Below are 21,315 nucleotides of genomic sequence, written 5' to 3' on the forward strand. Positions count from 1 at the left end.
CAAAGATAAATGAACACGCTACCCAAAAAAGTCGTTTTCAAACTAATTTCAAGAGGCAAACATTACACAAGACATAAGATTTGTAATTATAAAGTAAAAAACTATAATTACCTTCATTAAAAAAAATCAAAAGTACCCAAATCTCAGCCTGTTAAGTGCAACGAGGTCACAGAACTATTGACATTTTATTTTTCACCATAGACATTTTTTTTTTTATTCATCCCGGTCGGGACAGGCAAACAGGCAAAAGGAGCGTTGCCCATACAGCCATTTCTATGTTTTCTCTATTTAATGAATGATAGTGAAGGCCGAATCAATCAAGAACAGTTGTAAAATGTATTTCTTTTTATAAAATAATGCAATGAGTTGTTATCAAAAAGTAAATAGATATTTAACAAGAAAAATGAAAAATATATCAAAAATTTGGTTGTTTCGTAATTAATGAGGTAAATCATGTTTTGCCGTAAAATATACCTCAGTCTTTTTTTAGATATTATTTGGGTGAATTATGATGACGTGAGTCGTGATGACCTTGCAAGAAATGTCTTATTTTATTTTTATGTCATTGCAATACTGATCCGAAAGAAAGAAGAAAACTAAATGTCAAATACATATGTTTTATTTGTGTTTTTGTCAACAAAGCCAAAAATTTTAAATAGGTACTCTAAAATTGAGAAATAAATACTGAAATCAGTGCTTGTAAAACAATATTTTTAGGTAATACATAAATAAGATTATTTATAATCTACAAATCCATGAATTCGTATACAATTTTTTTCTAAAAAGTTTGAGGTTATAACTTTTTATTATCGGATATATTTGTGTTTATAAAAGCTTACGCCTTAGTACCGTAGTCCTCTCTAGGTTTATACACCTCCGATGTACATTTTGTATTTGGTGTGTGACAAGCAGTTATCTATTTCAGAATAGCTCCATTCTAATGCTTAATTACTACCATCCTTTTCAGCACACAAAAATGAAACAGCCAATTGACGTGGAGTCTCTCCGCTCCGAGCACGAGTCGGACGAGCAGTGGGAGGTGCGCAAGATGTTCATGATCGAGCACAAGGACAACTTTGAGGAGCAGGAGCTCATCACGCTAGCACAGCTGTTCACCAACATTGAGTTCCTTGGCTGCAGGTGAGATTGGTGTTGCTATATTTACTTACTTTCCTTATTATATTATCTATTAGATTATCATATATATTGGATCCGAGATCATTGAGTCAATTATATTGGATAATGTAATATAAACATATGATTCATTTCTTCCTTGATCATAGATTTTTGACATTTACTGAGAGATTGGATCCAATACGGTCATAGAAATAGGTGTTGGCAGTTATTTAATATAAAAAAGAGTTTTTAATTTCTTGTTCGTTTATGTTTCAAATAATGTAATGTAATTATTTTTCTAATTATATACTTGGATAATCTTGCTGAAATAAAAAACAAGCCATATTAAAAATGACGATGTCTTTTGACAAATCGAATTCTCTGAGATCTAGTAACCCTGCCGTCAATACCTGTCAGCGTTAGCGCTCTCCATTGGCTATTGAAACCACAAATGATGTAAAATAGGATCAATGAAATAAGATAATGTAATATGCAGATATGATCAAATGATCATATATATTGGATCCTATATATGATCATATAAATGATCCAATATAAATGATAATGTAATGCCCCCCTTACTAATGTCAGACATTAGTGTTATAGTTATACAATGTTATGTCTTTCTCTCATACATTAGAAAAGTCTCTTGAATCACAAGGACAAAAATTGTTCATCATACTAACTACCACTTTACCCCTCTACAGCAAAGCCAAAAGGAAGATAAAGATTGGGTGTACAACTAGACTGAATTAGTAAAATCATAGTATGTAATGAAACTACTGCATATTTTCTAAAGTTTTTATTTCATAATGTTTACAGATACCCTCAAGAGACCATGAAGAGGATAGCCAAGTTGGCTGAAAGTGTGAGTGCCAAATACCGCGACAGCAGGAAGAATAAACTAAAGCGCACCTTTGTCCAAGCCAGTGACGCTGCAGAACAGAAGGCTAAAAGAACTTTTACTAAGTAGACCTATATTACTATAATAAATTCATTAAATTTAGGGTCTGATAAAAATAGGAGCGATAAGCATTGGGTTGTAAAGTTAAATACCCAAGACAGAGCACATAATATAATTCATGGATTCTTGTGTGAATATACAAATGTATTGCTGATCACGTCCATGATAAAGTGCAATAGGCAAGTGATAGAGACCAGAAATAATAAATCAATATGAAATGCAAAAAAATAAAAAGGAATGACATACATTCACAAAAATAGATTTATAATTTTTATTATAACATAATTCATTATTATTTTTATTTGATATACAATCGCAGCTCAAGTTTACTAATAAGCAATAAATTATTATTAAAATAAACATGATTGTATTTATAGGTTCTCATAAAAATAAAACTTTTTATTACATTTTTGATGTGTTTTCTCTGTTTTGCCCACAGACATAGATCAAGATAGATCGCATGTGTATGTACCATCGAGGAAGTTGATTCCTATGCAATTGATAGACCAACGTTATTTGGTCGAATATGTCAATTCAATGTTAATTGTGATCTGTCAGCTGGGTTTGACGTAACGCAACCAAACAAAAATAAATTTAAAAAAGTAGTCAAAGAGCGTTTGTGTGCCAAAGCTTATTATAAGGTCAATGATTTCATAGAAGATGGCACATCTTGGGAGTAGGATGGCTTCTTGCAAGGCTACTTCTACATTATTATATTATGACTTACAATTATGTATGTTGACATTGTATATAATATTAAGTTACAAAATTGTAAACTTTATTTTAAAAGAATAATTTTTCTCTCACTTTTTTGGTAAAAAGTGGAACCCGTGCGAGTTTCTTACGCCGGTTCTTCTCGCCGGGGTAGTTCCCGAACCGGTGGTAGGCATCAGGTAGACTTTCTGAAAAAATTTGATTCAAATTTACTCAGAAATAAAACATTTTTTATTTATTTATTTTATTTAAACTGCTTAGGTCCCCGATTTGCATAGGAATTAACTTCTCTGATAGTACATCGCGTGCCAACGCGATATTCCCAAACGACGAGCAATGCTCGTCTTTCGAAAGTCTATTCTTTAGTCTGCTATCGGAATCGGACGTCAATCGGAATTTTAAAAATGCCTAAATGCCTAAAAGTGCCGTAATGAACTAAATAAATTCAAATAGAAACGTTGGCCTTGATAATGGATACATTTATTATCATCGGTACGTCACAGTAGGTATCTATCTCGATCTATGTCTGTGGTTTTGCCCTTGTCTGATATATTAAACATTAAGCCCAGGCGCGCACTAGCGGCCAGGTCGCGGCGGCCATCGAAAGTATGGTGTGACCGATACCTTAATATGAAACCGCCATAGACTACGCGCACCTGGCCGCCACGCGACATGCGACCACACCATACTTTCGATGGCCGCCGCGACCTGGGTGCGCGCCCGGGCTAAACAAAACACTCTGCATCTATATCAGTATACACATTGTGAATTTAAAATTATTTTTATTAGCAAGGGAGTTTATGCTAAAGTCCAATTTAGACCTCATACCAAACAACAAATGTTCGTATCTGCTGTGGTGTCAGCGTTATACCTTTGTCCAAATCAACCTGTTCAACGGGCTTTAAGTCCTCAGACTTAATATATTCTACAGTACTGTTGGCATAATACTCATTGAAGTTCTTGAAAAAGTTATTCTTTAACTGCCATTGTAGTGGCTGCCAATCTTCCAGCCATATGTGTCCAGCCAGCATGGTCTCCCTTATTTTATTAATTTTTATGTTGACAAACAAATCTTTTATGTTAACATGTTTCGTACCACTTTTGAGTGCGTCAGATTTCTCTAAATAATTCTCTAAACGCAGCAGCAAAGTGTTTTCATCCCATTCTTGTATTGTTAACACATGGACACCTACTGGTAATTTAGTTTTTAAAGCACTATATTCAGTCTGCATGGTCATCCACTTTTCTTTACTTATATTCTGTGCTATAAACTTTAGAGGGTGTAATTCTATTTCTTTGACCAGTTTCTTCTCGAAGATTCTATTTGGCTTGTAGTCTGCTTTAGTTAGGTATAAGTAGTGGGTTCCACGGACTACATTAGTGACGTTAAGGTAGGCTTGGAACCCGGCATCATCGGTTAGTATTCGTCTTTGGAGCAGGACGTCCACCGAGCCATCGTGGAGAGAGGTGCCGCCTTGAGGTCGATCGTTGAAGATGGAAAAGCGCATGTTGTTGTTGGTGTCGTCGATGTATATACGAGAGGTCACTGGGTAGATGTTGCCTGAAATGTTATTTAACAAAATATATGTAATCCTATTAAATGTGAAAGAGTTATATATTAATTGATAATACCTAGTAGTAGTTGGTGCTTATAGCACTGGCGTATATATAGCTTTGATAAGGGGGGGTCCCTAACGTAAAAAAGCGGCCAAGTGCGAGTTGGAATCGCCCATGAAGGGTTCCGCAGCAGCAAATAGGCAACGTGTTTAGGAAATCAAAAATATTTTTTTATACAATATGTACCGCACCGATTTTAATCGGCGAGGTACATAATTTTTTTTTTTTTTTTATGAAATAAGGGGGCAAACGAGCAAACGGGTCACCTGATGGAAAGCAACTTCCGTCGCCCATGTACACTCGCAGCATCAGAAGAGCTGCAAGTGCGTTGCCGGCCTTTTAAGAGGGAATAGGGTAATAGGGGAGGGTAGGGAAGGGAAGGGAATAGTTGAGGGTAGGGAAGGGAATAGGGTAGGGGATTGGGCCTCCGGTAAACTCACTCACTCGGCGAAACACAGCGCAAGCGCTGTTTCACGCCGGTTTTCTGTGAGAACGTGGTATTTATCCGGTCGAGCCGGCCCATTCGTGCCGAAGCATGGCTCTCCCACGTATAAAATTATGTATTATTGTCGAAATTGGACAAGTAAGATGGATAGTAATGGGGGGGTCCGGACCCCCAGGCCACCCCCCTTATATATGCCCATGGCTTATAGCATCTACTTAGTGCTGAGCTGGAGCACGATTCTCAGTTCTCGCAACTCTAATGTCGCATCACATATTATACCTATTAGTATTACAATGATTCACAGGCTATCTTACTCGGCCGCGAAACAGCATCAGTGCGCGTGAGTGTGAGTGAGACAGCTTGTAATTAAAGCGAAACGAGATGTATGTGGAAATCAGGTCCTATCATTGCTATGGGCTGTAAAATGCGTCACCAAACTAACCTACAGTTCTAACTCCTAACGGCTGATTGAGAATTCAATGATTACTTAATTTTAATCTAATGAAGGCTTAACCAAACTCCAAACATGATTATGTCAAACTCTTGATTAAATTAAAATTAAGTTATCATTAAAAGTCTGCGAGTGCAGCCGTAATTTGTTAGTCACATAGTTACCTGCGATGGGGTCCAAGTTGAAAGGTTCATACGTCCCTCTCAAATTCCGTCTCCGCATGACGGTCTGTCGGCCGTTCGCGTCCGTGTAGAACACGCCATCGCTCTTCAGATCCGTTGTGTACCTAAATATAAGCAAAAGATTATACATAGATAAATAACTGATATACCTATATCGTATATTCGCTGAAGTATTAATACGTGGGAGAGCCATGCTTCCGCACGAATGGGCCGGCTCGACCGGAGAAATACCACGTTCTCACAGAAAACCGGCGTGAAACAGTGCTTGCGCTGTGTTTCGCCGAGTGAGTGAGTTTACCGGAGGCCCAATCCCCTACCCTAATCCCTTCCCTACCCTCCCTTATTCCCTTCCCTTCCCTACCCTCCCCTATTACCCTATTCCCTCTCAAAAGGCCGGCAACGCACCTGCAGCTCTTATGATGCTGCGAGTGTCTATGGGCGACGGAAGTTGCTTTCCATCAGGTGACCCGTTTGCTCGTTTGCCCCCTTATTTCATAAAAAAAAAAAGAAGAAGGCGCATAACTTCTTACGAAAACTGTAAATTTTCTCGCAAAAAAGTAGCATGAAATCCCCGTGATTTATTCTACCTAACTTAACCTAACTAAGTTTAATAGCTGTTCTTTAATTCAGTAATTTCGTAGACGTAGCCGATTGTTGCAAATGCAAATCAAGAAACAAGCTTTAAATACCTACTCCATTATACATTAGGTACTAGCGACCCGCCCCGGCGTCGCACGGGTATAAAATATAGAGCCACTGAAAAAATGATTAAAATCGATAGCCTATGATCCTTCACGTGGTCTACTTCTTATCTGTGTCAAATAACAATAGCCTATAAGCCTTTCTCAATAAATGGGCTATCTAACACTGAAATAATTTTTCAAGTCGGACCAGTAGTTCCTGAGATTAGCGCGTTCAAGTTAGCCCTTTCAAATAATTTTCCCCGTTTTTTCCACATTTTCCTCTATTTCTTCGCTCCTATTAGTCTTAACGTGATAAAATATAGCTTATATCATTCCTCGATAAATGGGCTATCTAACACTGAAAGAATCATCAAAATCCGTTGCGTAGTTTTAAAGGTTAAACAAAGGGACATGAGGGAAAAAAGCGACTTTGTTTTAAATAATATGTATAGATAATTTTAGACAGAATAATTCAGCAAGCGTGCCTAGATAAACTCAAACTCAATTTTTTTTAAGTATTCAGAATATTTTTTTTCAAATATTCTCTGAACGTCGGAACTACATAAAAAGGACCAGTGGCGGCCTTACCAATTGCGAGGCCCCGGGCGGAAGGTCTTTACAAGGCCCTGGGCGCAGGTCTTTGCGAGGCCCCGGGCGATTGCCCTGTTCGCCAATCGCCACCCATAATAATAGGATACCAAATTAAAATATGCTCTTATATATATACATATTTATAATAATTCAAAATTACCTTATAAAAACTTCTTTCCCGAGGCCATCTTCAACAGGTATGGTGCCTACCATCCAGTCCACCTCCACCAGCGGTCTACCATCATACAGCCTCACCACCAGCGAGGCGTACTTGGAGTAGCTCGTATGTATCTCTTGGACCACGTCCGTCTTAAATACTTTGGTGTGTAACGTGTCTGTGGGTGATATACTGTTATGATCAGTATTTTGGACGTAAAGATTTGAATTTGTTGCTTCAAGAAATTGTATATTTTTTAAAATATAGTATTGTCCGGTCGCGGAGGTAGATATATCTGCATAATCCTCGCGCTCCTCATTCCTATTGATGAGATAATGGAAGGAAATGTACATACGAGTGTCAATTCAATAGAAGTTCAACCATAGATCTATCGCCGCTTCTTAGCGATAGATCGATGGCTGGATTTCTGAATGGATGGATGAATTTCTACGAGTTTCGTGATCGGACTACCTATACCTCATTTCCTTAGATGTTGCCTGAATGGATACCTATGATAGGCACAGGAATTCGGTCCATGGTCCTGAAGATGTAGGTCCCAGGGCTCTTCCTATCGGGCTTGAAGGGTTCCGGGTTGTCGGGGTCCACATAGCCCCTGACACTATGAGGGTCATCAGACACGTAGTAGTAGTACTGTAGGTCGAGTGAGGTGGTCAAGCCGTTTGATAGTTGTATGCTGGAGATCTTGCGGTATTTGTCCAGGTTAATTTGGATGTACTGGAAGTTAAAAAGACATTACATTTGTCAGCGCCGTACGCGTCGAACGCGCCGCATATTATAGCACACGAAATGCAGCGCGTACGATGCGGACGAATGTGCGAGGTTTCACATCATTTCATACAACGAATTCTAAAATGCGAATAATAATACGAATTAATTAATTAATGTGCGATCGCCTTTAATCTGACCCGAAATTAAGGTAGTTTAGGACTTAGATAAGTTGTTTGCATCTTGATACTGCAAGCCGCAATAACTGTCTAAGTAATACGATGGAAGCAGTCGACAACTCTCATAAAGCGCCTTTGGGGCTTTCCAAGATCTTAAATGACACGACCAGTGCCGGTTTTAGCACAACTAGCGCCTTGTGCGAGATTTCTCCGGTGCCCCTTTTTGTCTGCCTTCGGCGCCCCTTTTTATCTGGCGCCCCTTTTTATCTGGCGCCCTGGTAGGTCGCCTAACTTCGCCCCCCCCTAACGCCGCTACTGTGCATTACACCTAAAATCTAGATTCTAGACAATGTTTGTGTTATGTGATTATGCGATTTTTTTATTCTATTTTATCTATAGCGAATTTTATTTTGACATAATATCATTTTTATTTCAAGTGCCTAACCCCCCTTCTAGCGGTAACCGCGTCTCTATCACATCTGTAGTGTTTTGATGAATAAAGATATGCTCCGCCTACTTGGCTAGGTAGTAGGGAGAGTATTGGTGGTCGCTCGACTTCGGTCTGACCCGAGTGGTGGTGTTGAGTGATATAACAATATTCTGTGTTTTACTCTCCCTACAAGAATGTACAAATTGTACAACATCTATGTGCAATCAATAATTTTAGAATTTACATGAGAGGGCTTTTCTTTCACATTACCTGATTCTTTATAAAGTCATCCTTTGACTCTTCAGCAGGAGTTGCTTGGTTTACTAAATTTCTTTCCTGATCCTCTTTAGCTACCGTAGCTCCGTCTACATTACTCATATTTTTATTATCTTCTGTACCATTAATTTCTTGGGTTCTTCTTTCTATTTCCTCAATAGGCTTTATTTCTAGTTCGTCGTCTTTTGTAGTTGTTTGTGCTGCAAATAGAATAATAATAATAAGATTACAAGTGTTTTAGGTGATTCTAAGAGAAATCCGTAAAAAACCGTTCTGTATATTAAGTATGTATTACATTAAGTTGACAGTTGTTATTATGTTATTGAAATCAAAGTAGCTCAACACTAGAACAAGTTGTACCCGACGTGACGCAGCATTATTTTGCTTTCTGTCGTCTCACTATCGCAAATCACGCTACATTTTTTTGTTTTGCGTTTATGAACAGAATATTCATACTTAATATCATAAATGCGCAAGTGTATGTGTCTGCCTGTGTGTCTGTGTGTCTGTCTGTCACCTCTTCACGCCCAAACCGCTGAACCGATTTAGCTGTTTGGTATGGAGATACTTTGTGTCCCGGGAAAGGACATAGGATACTTTCATCCCGGAAAATGTATGGTTCCCGCGCGATAAATAAATTTTGACGCAACGGAGTTGCGGGCGTCATCTAGTTCTGAATAAATATTACTTACTCGTCTCTTCATCATCTTCATTCACTTGTCTAGCACTCCTCTTCATTCCTCTGTCTGTGTGTATGTAATACGATATGTAACCTAACGCCGGTACTTGTGCAATGAAGACCAGCTCATGGGTGTCACTGGTGAGGGTCAGGACTGGTGATGGTATTGGGAGGAGCGCTGCAGCGAGCTCGTTATCTGAAAGCAGTAGCGGCTTTAGGGGAGGCGCGGTTGGGCCACCGCCAGGGCGCTGGATAAAAAAGGACGCCCCTTTTTTGGCCCCAGAGACTGAGGGCTGAGAGGCTGATACTAAGATTGTTAAATCGGGTGTCTTTTTTCTTAATTTAACATTATGTATAAAAAGTAATGAGTTAACATTATTTATAAAAAAATAATGACCATCGAATCCGAACACGTTATACTCTCGTTCTTCAACTGGGATGCGGACTGGCACCGTCACATTCCAAGCTAGCGGGTTGTACAGTACTATCTGCAACATAACACCTACTTATTAATATTGGTAAGCAAATAATAACATACCTTCGGTAGGACAAAGCCTAACGTGCAAACATTGTTTGCCATTGTTTGCCGAAATTGCTTATAACTTGTAACATGTCTTTGAAAGAATAGGAATGTAAATAACTGATTTAGCTGGTCGTTACTTACATAAAAACTTGTATCTTTGACTTGCGAACAGGAAGACTCGTTGAACGGGCATCTAAAGTACTTTACATTCGCCGGGTGCCCGTGTCGCCTGAAAGCGGACAAACACAGTAGCGGCCGGCGCCGGATAAAAAGTCTAGAGACAGTCAGCTATAAAACATCCCTGTAACTATAAGGGTTCGGGTTCATTCAAGACACTATATACCTATACTATTAAGACAGATAATTTTGAAATGCAAAATATTTGTGGGCATCGTCATATTATCTGTCGTGTCAAGTGATCGCGATCCCTAGTCCCTAACCAGAGGCGTAGCGTGCCTTGGCGGGATCCCGTATAAAAATTTGCTTGGAATAAGAAGGGTTAAGATTTCTTACAATAGAAAAAAATGCATAAAACGGGGGACTCGTACAACTGATACGGCAGATACGGCGGTAGCTGCGCCCCTGCCGCTACCGTACAGTAGGGAGAGTGTAGATATTTTTCTTACCAAAAGATCTTTAAAACGTCAAACTCTACATATGAACCATGGTCACTCTACCTGAGGATCTGCTCCAGTAGCCCAACAGACTGGTCTACGGCGTGATGCAGCTTCTCTGCGTAGTGGTTCATGACAGACTCCCGTAGCCCGCCCGTGATGATGCCGTGGTCTTGCATCAGTCCTGGTGAGTATACCATCATCAGCTTATCAATTAATTCGCAACACAAGATTTAAAAGAAACACTAAGGATCAATTCAAACTGCAACGCGACGCGTAAAAGCATTTCTAAATTTGTATTGAATTGACAGACTTGCATGACGTCTTACGCAATTGAAGTCTGTCAAATCCATACAAATTTAGAAATGCGTCTACGCGGCGTTGCGGTCTGAATGGACCCTAAGAGCGCCTACAGACGTGCGAATTTTCTGCACGCGCGGATTCAGCTCGCGTGATTTCCCAAACACTACAGCAGAAAACGCGAACGTTGAACGCGCCGTGCATGTAAGTTGTAAGTCCTCTTGCCTCGACTGATTGCGCACTTACGCTCTTGGACCCTCAAACTTCCTTGAACTTTTAGTAAAATCACACTGCTAAATTATTATTATTTACGCCACTTTTCTATGAGACGGTGTTACTTATCCGATCTACCTGAATAATCAAACCCACGGCCGCGAATTCAAGTTAAAAGCCACTGGACCATAGAGTCTGAAAGCTTAGAAAAGAGTAAAACAACTCACCGACAAGCCACATGAAGTTATCCAACAAATGCGTGTTGTTGGCCAAGTTACCCAGCACCTGGAGCTGTTTGGCCATCTGTATGTAAATTTGTCTTTTAAAGTCTAAAAAGTCATATTATTAGGTCGGAGAAATATATTTCCATACTAACATACTAATTACTTATTAATAATAATAATAGCTATGGACGCTTCACACCACGTCAGTCTGGCCACGTGCTAAGTACCTGAAGGACTTGTGTTACGGGTACCAGACAACGGAAATATATTTAATACTTTTATACTAAACATATATTTAAGATTTTTATTAATATAATACACATATATAATACACATCCATGACCCAGGAACTTTGAAAACTTTTTGTTCCGTCGGCGGGATTCGAATCCGCGACCCCCGGCTTGAGCTACCGACAGCCCACCCACTGAGCCACAGAGGTCGTCAGATTAATATTAACGATCCACTGTACATACAGACGTTATAGTTATACATAATATTATTACAGTGTTTTACCCTTGTCTGGTATGTTAGAATAGTGGCTTGACAGACAAGGACAAAACAATGCATTAATCCGTATGTAAAGGGATCTTGGATGAATGAATGAAATATACATTATTCACAATCACAGTTACAGGGATCTTCTTATGTAAAAAAAAATCTCATGTAAAAATTCTGCTACAGATTCGTTTTTTGATATCAGGGCCGGTTTTAGCGCTTCCAGCGCCCTGGGCGAGATTTCTTCGGCGCCCAGGGTGTTGATAGTGCTGGAAAAATTTGGCGCTCCTTTTGTTTGCCTTCAACGCCCCTTTTTATCCGGCGCCCTGGGCGGTCGCCCAGCGTCGCCCCCACCTAACGCCGCTACTGCATGTTATTTAAGTTTCCCAATAAAAATAATGAGATTACTTAGTAATCTATAAGAAACACATTTCTTAAGTGTTGGAGACACTTTAAACTTCTCTCCTTCATTACGGAATCTCATGAGAAAGATAGCAGATAGGTCAAGAAAGAGATAATAATTATAACTTATTTAAATCTAACTTTTTTAAAATATAAAAATTATGATCATTTTTTTTAATAAATAAAGCAATAAAAACGCAAATATTGATTGCAAATAATTTATTTACTAAAGAAAAAATGTTACAGCCGACAGAAACATTAATCGAATTATCCAATTGTTTTTGTTAGGCGACGCTACCAGTGGCGGATCTACGCGAGCGCCTTTCGCAGGTTCGCCATGTACTTGTTGTCAGGGTCGTAGTGCGAACGGTACAGCTCGTATAGGTCGGGGGCGTTTTTCTCCATCCCATCCAGGTATACACGGAATGTCTGTTTCTCGTCCGGCGTGCAATGGGCGCACGCTTCAGACACCACATTCGGTATGTTCTCTGCAAATAGTAGTAAGCCATTGAGATGGGGATACAGGGGTATAGACAGGGAGAGAGGTGGTACGCCACCATAGAGGCAAAAAGTATATCCGATATACGCCACTGCGGCGATAGAGATGTGTCAACTCGAGATGTGTTAGGTTCTATTTTTTTATAAAATAAGGGGGCAAACGAGCAAGTGGGTCACCTAATGGAAAGCGACTACTGTCTTCCATGGACACGCAACATTAGAAGAGCCAAGTTGAATTAGCTTGGGCTGAAAGTAATTAAATCGAGAGATTTTCCTAATTTCTTCTACTGTATGATCCTGACTTAAGCACGATGAACTCAATAAAAATTATTAATATTAAAAAAATATGTTGGTAAAAATCTATTATTCGGTTTCCGCTAACTTAAGTTAACTATGAGTTCCTTAACTAGAGTTGTGACAGTTGTCGAGTTGACACATCTCTATGCAGGCGCGGCGCATGTCGCGCAAGGCCCAAGGGAGACACTCACTGCGGAGGCCCTCAGTCTCTGCCGTGCAGGGGCCCTGATGGACTAAGCACAGCGTGAAGGAGCGCAGCTGGTTGGGGTCAGCCACCACGGCAGCCATGTCCATGGCCCCGGAGCAGACGCTCACCGCCATCATCGCCACCACGCACATAGAAAGCAGCATGTCTGAGGAAACTTCAGAGTTAATACATATTATCTAGATGACACCCGTGTGAGATATTATCGCCATCTCCGTTGCGCCTAAATTCGTTTACTCGCGGGAACCGTACATTTTTCCGGAATAAAAAGTATCCTATGTCCTTTCCCGGGACTTAAAGTATCTCCATACCGAATTTCAGCAAAATCGTTACAGCGGTTTTGGCGTGAAGAGGTACCAGATAGACAGACAAACGGAAAGACAAACGGTTCAATTTTGAAAGTATAATTGCTGTTCCCCTCGGTTACTTATGTACTTCATCTAAAATCCTACAAGAACCGTGCATTTTTGCTGAATAAAAAGTAACCCATAGTCTATGTTTGAAAGATCTAAGCTATAGGGACAAACAACGGGAAGGGACTTGGCAAAGGTAGGTCTTTAAGCGTCGTCACTGCGACTTCGCTTCACATCAGAGTAATGGTACTCTGATGTGAAGGAGTCACAATAGACCTTTAGGTTTGGGTTGGCGATGGCGCCAGCCCAATGCTGCCCATGATTTAAATTGGGTTTGGCAATGGTATTGCATAATATGATTAATATGTTAATTTAAATTTATGATTAAAGTAGTTAATAGACAATTAAAATATTATAATAACTACAATTCTAATTACTTACTAATTGGTTGAGTTCTTCTAGCTAGGAACCGAAGTAGATGAGTCTTGTAATGACAATATTATAAGGGCTAGCTCATCCCGCGCCTTATATACCGTAACAAAACCCTATTGTGATGGGACACGCGTGCACATAATTAATGTTAATTTTAAAAAGTTTAATGCTTGTTATAGATTAATTTTTCTCATTAATGAATGTTTTTTTTCGTATTAAGTATAGTAATTTTTTACCACAGTTTGTTTCGAATCACATAAGTAATTAGATAGTTTATCCTTTTTATTGAGTTGATACAAAAATCTTAAATAATTTAACATGATGAAAGGCCGTGTATCCCCTAGAATCCCCAGGACGGGGGCCTATGTCCTTACTAAAGTAACTACGTCCCTGTTAACATAATATTATGAAAGCGAATCTTATCGGTGAAAAATTGATTGTTATAAATAAGTGAAATAGAATATGGTAGAGAATTTATTTATGTGGGTAGAGATACCCATAGATCTTAAATTGAAGTACATGTATTTAAAAAGGTTTCTATGATAAAGTATACATTTTTAGATCTATTTACAAATGTAAATAGAGCCTAAGAACTAAGAGACGAAATCCTTGTTTGAATTATTATTATAAGTACTTAATTGCTAAATGTTTTTATGTATTATAATATGAAATTAAGTAAGTATATAAGCTGAGAGAATATTGGATTAAAAATCATCATACGACCACTAGCTCCAATACAGCTACATTAGCACTAAAATATATTAATTATTTATAACAAAAATTTGGTAAGTTTTGACTATCACATAAAAAATGTATTTGTTTATTTGCTTAACAATATTTATAACCATAGAAGATGTTTTTTAATGTCAATATACCTAAATTAACTACGTCCTTAAAAAACCTAACTTTCAAAATTGAACCGGATTCGAAACAAATTGTACTATCAAACAAATTCATTCATAGGCAGATGGAGGACCTACGCAATTTGGTCGGGTTATATCAAGCCAAGCTGACAGATCACAACTAACATAATCCAACCAAATAACGTAAGTCTACCATCTACCTACATGAATTAATTTCTCTGATGGTACCATCAGGGAGGTCGATTCCTAGGCAGATGGAGGACTTATGTAATTTGGTCGGCTTATATCAAGCCAAATCGATCGAATCACAACTAATATAATACAATCAAATAACGTAGGTCCATCAATCCACATCAATTTCTCTGATGGTACATATTTGACGGTGATCCCCAGACGCGATGCTGCTAACATTTATGCTGGCGGCTCTGGTATGCGCGTGCGCCGGAGACGATCTGCACACCACCCTGGATGACTACCACGATGTGGACGCCGTAGTCGCGAACGCCGACCAGCTGCGAGACTTCACGCTGTGCTTCGTCAAAAAGGGACCCTGCAACGAACTTACCGAGAGCTTCCGCAGTGAGTAGCATCCCTAGCATCCCCTACACCCATATCACCCCTTCAAAATGCAAGTCTTTTCATATATCGACATACTTATTGCACTCGTTGGCCATTTCTATCTGTGACTCCAAAATCTCGTGTGCCCTTTCATAAAATTTCAGACTGGAATCAGTCGTGTGTGGCACGACACGTACGTGACTGATAGGCACGGTGTCCCTACCTCTGACACCGTAACCTTCACATGTGGGCCCCTCAGTGGCGTTCTGTATCATCTCTTCCTGCCCTTCAGTGTCGTATTAACACTCTCGTGTTGCAGAGAATATGCCGGAGGCGGTGCCGGAGGCATGCGCCCGCTGCACCAAAGGCCAGAAGCACATGCTCAAGATATACCTGGACGGTCTTGAGACCAACGCACCTGACCTATACGCCATGTACAGTGCCTTCTACGATCCCGAAGGCAAATATATGGCGAACCTCAGAAAGGCCATTGCGCCTTTCTAGATACGCCCCTGATATAGCGTCTACTGCCAGTAATAATTAAAAAGAGCGAATAATTAGGATTTGATGTTTTTTTGTTATTGTATAAGTACTTAACCTTTCGTATGTTGAAATGACATTAGCCACTTTGCTGTGTCTGTGGTACCGGGAGCCGGTATGGTCAACAGACAGCCCTAGACTTTTACTGTTACTGGATTTTTTCCGTATCTAGTACGAATCAAGTCAATTCAAGTTATAAATCTTATTGTAAATTGAATAATCTTTATTCACTTTCAACCATTTCTATATAAATACTCAATTATAGCTAACATAGAACTTTCAACATAAAGTACTGTGATATTAGATAAGTTTCGGTTATAATTTTAATTACAACAACATTTGGAAGTAATCAATATATTTTATTTACAACTTATCACATTAGGTTTAAAATACAACTCAAAATTCAAGTGCCACCATACATATTTTTTACACAAAACATGATCATAAATCACATGATCATAAAACAAAGAACTGCCACAGCAATATGGCGCAGTTTTGAATGACTCGTGTTTAAATTTTTTCCACTAAAGCTGCGCGAGTTTTGGCGTCACTAGTCGGCCTGTTTCTTCTTTATGCATTTGTAACGTGTTAGAAAGGATAGGGTGATATACAATTTAAACAATGACGTTATTTAGAGCGCGAAAAACCTAAAACTGTTACCCATACCGGGTCCCGGTATGTCAATGTAACGGGCGAATATGTGTTTATACCGGGAGCCGGTATTTCAACATACTAGAAGTTAAGTTTAAGTTAAAAAAAGCAAATAAATTAAGATTGGTACCAAACTGTATTTTTATTATTTTTACAAGACGTTAAGCTCAAATGCCAAAAAATTGGGAATCACCATTTTTCTACAAAACATACGATGCTGGAAAAACCATTGTCGAAGAACATTAAGATCGTGGTCATGTTGTATGGTATTCATTAATCATTACTTCATTAGTTATAACAAGTAATAAAGCATTGTTAATCACCGTTTAGCAAAACATAATTATACAAATTATCATATTATGCTATTGTTCAGTATCCTCAGTTGTTGTCATTCTTACATGGCAATTCTTTAGCCCATTAACATAACATAACTTGTCATGATTATGTCAATAACAATAATTACACTTCCTGTTCTTTTGTAAGTCTTTTTCACTTTATAGGGTTCCGTAGTAAATATCAAAAGACCTTAATAGAGAGGTTATTTAACTCTATTCGACTTAAGTCGACACAGTTACCAAAATTGTCAAGAGAATTCTCTTGACAATTTCGGTAATTGTGAAACGCCATTAGTAGATTATTAAGTGTTTTTATAGGGCGTCATCCTATCGTCATATTACTCTAGTTTTTTATGTGCCCCTAACATGGTTGCCCACTTGACCATCCCTAAAGCCAACCCCGAGCAATAAAAATCATGGATATGACCAAGATGGGACCAAATGTTCGCTTTTTTTTTATTGTATTGTATTAATTATTAAGATGTTTGTCTACTTACTTACTGGTACGGAACCCTTCGTGCGTGAGTTCCACTCGCACTTGGCCGATTTTTTATTGCAATGCAGCTGTTCAATCATCTTCAAACAAAAACGTTCAACAGCACTCACCTGTAGGTAGACGTTGGCCTGCCGGATGAGCAGCTTGAACGCCGGCAGCGCGGTGTAGAAGCCCACGGCATACGAGTTCTCGTTGTACGCCAGCGGGAGAAAGTCGTCCTGCTTGGGCTCCAGGGTCGGTCTGTAAGAGCACACACACATCATACGGAAGACAGGAAAAACCCATACGACCTAGAAATAAAAGATACAAGAGCGGACATCATATTAAGAGACGATAAGTTGAAACATCTTCTTCTGATTAAATTCGATGCGGGTCCCAATACAGCTTTAGCATGTCCCTCGGGCTCCCTGAGATCATATCAAAGGGTTTTCGTGGTTGGATACCGCTGTCGATCCTGGCGACACAGGAGATACAGTGGTGGGCCAAAGCCCGTTAAAAAAATCCGTATGCCTTAAATCTATACTAATATTATAAATGCGAAAGTATCTCTGTCTGTCTGTCTGTCTGTCTCGCTTTCACGCCAAAACTACTGAACCGATTGTAATGAAATTTTGTACACAGATAGTCTAAAGCCTGAGAAAGGACATAGGCTACTTTTTAACTGGAAAAGGGGGTTGTAAGGGGGTGAAAATGCGTAAATTTGGTCAAATTAAGTTAGTTCCAAAAACTCAAAATAGATGGCGCCAAGAGTCCCCTAGATCGCGCTATTGCTTGCTCATGCGTATTTCTATAAGAGGTGGTACCATGTTAAGCTAAGTTTTTCGATTCTTTTGATTGTTATACACGTTCTATACTAATATTATAAATGCGAAAGTATCTCTGTCTGTCTGTCTGTCTCGCTTTCACGCCAAAACTACTGAAACGATTGTAATGAAATTTTGTACACAGATAGTCTAGAGCCTGAGAAAGGACATAGGCTACTTTTTAACTAGAAAAGGGTAAGGGGGTGAAAATGCGTAAATTTGGTCAAATTAAGTTAGTTCCAAAAACTCAAAATAGATGGCACCAAGAGTCCCCTAGATCGCGCTATTGCTTGCTCATGCGTATTTCTATAAGAGGTGGTACCATGTTAAGCTAAGTTTTTCGATTCTTTTGATTGTTATACACGTTATTAACTAAGAACTCACCTACCAACTTAGATTAGATATCAAATTCAAAAATAACAGCGCCAAAACTACTGAACCGATTGTAATGAAATTTTGTACACAGATAGTCTAAAGCCTGAGAAAGGACATAGGCTACTTCTTACTGGAAAAAGGGGTTGTAAGGGGGTGTTTATGCGTAAATTTGTTCAAATTAAGTTAGTTCCAAAAACTGGAACAGATGGCGCCAAGAGTCGCCTAGATCGCGCTATCGCTTGCTCTTATGTATTTCTATAAGAGGTGGTACCATGTTGAGTTAATGTTTCGATTCTTTCGATTGTTATACATGTTGTTAAATAACTCACGTACCAACATAGAAATCAGAAACAACAGTCTACCAATAATAAATACTAAATAGTTTATGGCCTATGGGTATTGGCTATTGGGCAAAGCTAAAGTTGTGTAATGCATTATGCAGCTAAGTTGTGTACCGCTAAATAAGCTTTAAAAGGTAAGTATAAAAAAGTTTAATTTAAAAAAAATCATATTATGTGCACACTACACGGCTGTTTTGGGTATTTTGATTTAAGGGGTACCAGGGTTTTAAAAAGCTTTTGACACCAATTTTATTGACACCGCGCGCTATAAACTGAAGTCCACGCGGACGAAGTCGCGGGCAACAGCTAGTATTTAATATAAGAGATTAGAGATATTGTAAAACTTTCCAACTCACGATTAGGTAGGTAGGTATATTCAGAATGAGATTTGGGAGGTTGGGCAATTGGGCATTTCAAGTTTTTTAAGATGGTAGTTTAGAGGGCCGGTTGGTCTCTCTAAGAGTTCACTAGAGGTCGGAGGAGAAAAGAGTAAAACTCGATATACTGTGGTGAACTGAAGAGAGACCAACCGGTCCTCTAAACTGGTGACCCCGACGTGATACATTTCAGCTGTCGTAGTATATATAGCGACGCGCTCAGAAAACATCGATAGCGCGATGCAGGAATGTTAGGCGAATTGTGGGTACCGCCACATCACTCCCACCCGAAGACCGGAATCTTGAAGTCTTGTCGCTTGAGTCGCCAGTGCCAGTGAGTTCCAGTGAGTCGGAACTGTTGCAGTGAGTTCCAGTGAGTCGGAACTGTTGCAGTGAGTTCCAGTGAGTCGGAACTGTTGCAGTGAGTTCCAGTGAGTCGGAACTGTAAGCTGCTGCACGGGATCCAGTGAGTCGGATAGCTGCCGTGCGGGGCCGATGCTACGTGCTGACCAGGAGAGATGTGCTCTGCTTGTTGACCGGTCGGTGTAGTGAGAAAGCCCGATGATCCCGATGCGGAGTCGCCCATGCTGGCTGGCGCGGTGCGGAGGGGCGGGGAGTGATGATGATGAAGGAGGCGTGTTCTGACGAGGGTCACCAATGTGGGAATAAGCGTAGAAGGCCGCAAAGGAAGATCTTCCGACCGAGCGAGGTGTTATGCTCGGTCAGGCCGGAGCCCACGTGATACATTTCAGCTGTCGTATATATAGCGACGCGCTCAGAAAACTTCGATAGCGCGATGCAGGATTGTTAGGCGAATTGTGGGTACCGCCACATCACTCCCCCCCCGAAGACCGGGGGGGGGGGGGGGGGGGGGTGATGTTATGTTAAGTAACATCACTCCTAATGAGTAGTATTATGTTAAGTACCATCGATGATTTATCATTAAAGCTTTGTCCACATTTGCCTTTTTCTGTTCATCAAGGGCATGCGTTATAGCGCTGTCAACAGCGAACATGAGGCATGCCCGTAACGCGCGTTGAAATCGTAGCGCGGGTGGATTTTGACGCGCGTCACGGGCATGCCACACCTTCGCTGTTGACAGCGCTATAACGCATGCCCTTGTTGAACAAAAAAAGGCACAATGTGGACAAAGCTATAGGCAATTGACAGATCTACGTCATTTGGTCGGATTATGTCAACTTGATGTAAGTGAGTGATAAGTCGTCATAGTACAACAGTTATAGCAGAGTAAACAGATCTAGAAGAGTAACAAGTTGGCCGACATAAGAGATCTCAAAATTTTAAATCCGTTTGACGTGAAACATGTTGCTATACTAGGTATATTAACTTTATGGTTGAAAGTGACACTAGCGCCTGACTCGCGAATATTAGCCCGTTTGTTTGGAGTCGAGGCACTCCTAGTTCTGTCTACTCTGGTTATAGTCAAGGGTGTAGTCACCTTGCGCTGTGAACGGCCTTGAGGTAGCACGGCGGAGAGGAGTACACCACGTGAACCGGAATGCCCTCCTTACTCGCCTTCCTCTTCACCTCACTACAGTAAAAACAAATTCGTTTTAATAAAAGAGATAACGCTAGCGCATGACTGAGTGATTGCTATGGTCAAATTGTCATGCCCATTGCCCTCTCTTTCTTACGTTATTAGATTCATTAACTATATACTTTAAATAAGTTATTGTGTCCTAGTGGGCACAGCACATAAGGACACACCACTCTACTCTTGTTACCCGGCATGAGATAAAGCGTCGAATTTGACATGTCCATCCGAAGCATAGACCATCTATCCAGCCAGATAATCAGGCATTGTCTTATTGCGATCAAGATGCATTGTCTCAACTAAATTAAGAAACGTTTTTGTTACAAAGCGCAAATAAAATTCTCTCTTTCTTCTCTCTCTTCATTCTAAGGTCATCTTCGGGTCAAGAGCCAAGCTAAGCCATCAGACCACAAAGACGAACTTTACTCACTCGATAAGTCTATCAATGTTCTTGAACCAGGTAGCTGCTCGGAAGTAGCCGAAGCGTTGACCCATCATCACCAGCACGTTGGGCGTGGGATAGTGGGGAGCCTGGCGGTAGCGGATGGATTCCAGGAATGCGTCCACCTGTGGTAGACCATGGTATCTATGCTGATATTGTATCTATGCTGATATTGTACCTACTTGTGAAGGTGTGACTGTCTGCTTGTTTCTA

At 39.9% G+C, this 21,315-nt stretch overlaps 4 protein-coding genes across 7 annotated transcripts in view; 1 reads left to right on the plus strand and 3 right to left on the minus strand.

Annotated features, from left to right (window-relative positions):
• The window catches only part of LOC121736551, a 3,780-nt gene extending 3,614 nt beyond the window's left edge, over positions 1 to 166 (minus strand). Inside the window, exon 1 of one of the 2 annotated variants that reach the window (XM_042127830.1) lies at positions 112 to 166. The gene's annotated coding sequence lies outside the window, so the exon portion shown is untranslated. Of the gene's footprint in view, positions 1 to 22; positions 79 to 111 lie in introns of those variants that run through there. The other variant, XM_042127829.1, reaches the window with a different exon arrangement.
• Positions 1 to 14,834, plus strand: part of LOC121736590 (partner of xrn-2 protein 1-like) — a 25,737-nt gene extending 10,903 nt beyond the window's left edge. Inside the window, exons 1-4 of one of the 3 annotated variants that reach the window (XM_042127897.1) lie at positions 616 to 717; positions 968 to 1,140; positions 1,939 to 2,091; positions 14,819 to 14,834. In XM_042127897.1, the coding sequence (XP_041983831.1) occupies positions 977 to 1,140; positions 1,939 to 2,089 (315 nt within the window). In that variant the 5' untranslated portion in view covers positions 616 to 717; positions 968 to 976 and the 3' untranslated portion in view covers positions 2,090 to 2,091; positions 14,819 to 14,834. Of the gene's footprint in view, positions 1 to 615; positions 718 to 967; positions 1,141 to 1,938; positions 2,096 to 14,818 lie in introns of those variants that run through there. The other 2 variants (XM_042127896.1, XM_042127898.1) reach the window with 2 other exon arrangements.
• LOC121736719 (lysosomal alpha-mannosidase-like) overlaps positions 3,593 to 21,315 on the minus strand; it is a 24,962-nt gene continuing 7,239 nt past the window's right edge. The window contains exons 7-19 of the mRNA XM_042128102.1: positions 21,091 to 21,227; positions 20,565 to 20,657; positions 17,320 to 17,449; positions 11,088 to 11,163; positions 10,411 to 10,531; positions 9,875 to 9,962; positions 9,608 to 9,698; positions 9,224 to 9,406; positions 8,526 to 8,731; positions 7,430 to 7,655; positions 6,924 to 7,098; positions 5,472 to 5,593; positions 3,593 to 4,355 (exon numbers count right to left, since the gene is read on the minus strand). Of these exons, the coding sequence (XP_041984036.1) occupies positions 3,610 to 4,355; positions 5,472 to 5,593; positions 6,924 to 7,098; positions 7,430 to 7,655; positions 8,526 to 8,731; positions 9,224 to 9,406; positions 9,608 to 9,698; positions 9,875 to 9,962; positions 10,411 to 10,531; positions 11,088 to 11,163; positions 17,320 to 17,449; positions 20,565 to 20,657; positions 21,091 to 21,227 (2,394 nt within the window). The 3' untranslated portion in view covers positions 3,593 to 3,609. The remainder of the gene's footprint in view (positions 4,356 to 5,471; positions 5,594 to 6,923; positions 7,099 to 7,429; positions 7,656 to 8,525; positions 8,732 to 9,223; positions 9,407 to 9,607; positions 9,699 to 9,874; positions 9,963 to 10,410; positions 10,532 to 11,087; positions 11,164 to 17,319; positions 17,450 to 20,564; positions 20,658 to 21,090; positions 21,228 to 21,315) is intronic.
• On the minus strand, positions 12,186 to 13,831 carry LOC121736589 (ejaculatory bulb-specific protein 3-like). The gene is made up of 3 exons (XM_042127895.1): positions 13,776 to 13,831; positions 12,968 to 13,129; positions 12,186 to 12,469 (listed from the first exon to the last, which is right to left on the minus strand). Exons 2-3 carry the CDS (start codon positions 13,125 to 13,127, stop codon positions 12,291 to 12,293), a joined length of 339 nt encoding a protein of 112 aa, XP_041983829.1. The 5' UTR covers positions 13,128 to 13,129; positions 13,776 to 13,831; the 3' UTR covers positions 12,186 to 12,290.

Source organism: Aricia agestis, chromosome 19, assembly GCF_905147365.1.
Source record: "Aricia agestis chromosome 19, ilAriAges1.1, whole genome shotgun sequence".
Lineage (NCBI taxonomy): Eukaryota > Metazoa > Arthropoda > Insecta > Lepidoptera > Lycaenidae > Aricia > Aricia agestis.

Excerpts from the sequence above, each read along its gene's own strand:
- LOC121736589 (XM_042127895.1), bottom strand. The coding sequence starts at position 13,127 with ATGCTGCTTTCTATGTGCGTGGTGGCGATGATGGCGGTGAGCGTCTGC. Across the intron at positions 12,470-12,967 it reads AGAGACTGAGGGCCTCCGCA|AGAACATACCGAATGTGGTG; the intron begins GTGAGTGTCTCC and ends TACTATTTGCAG.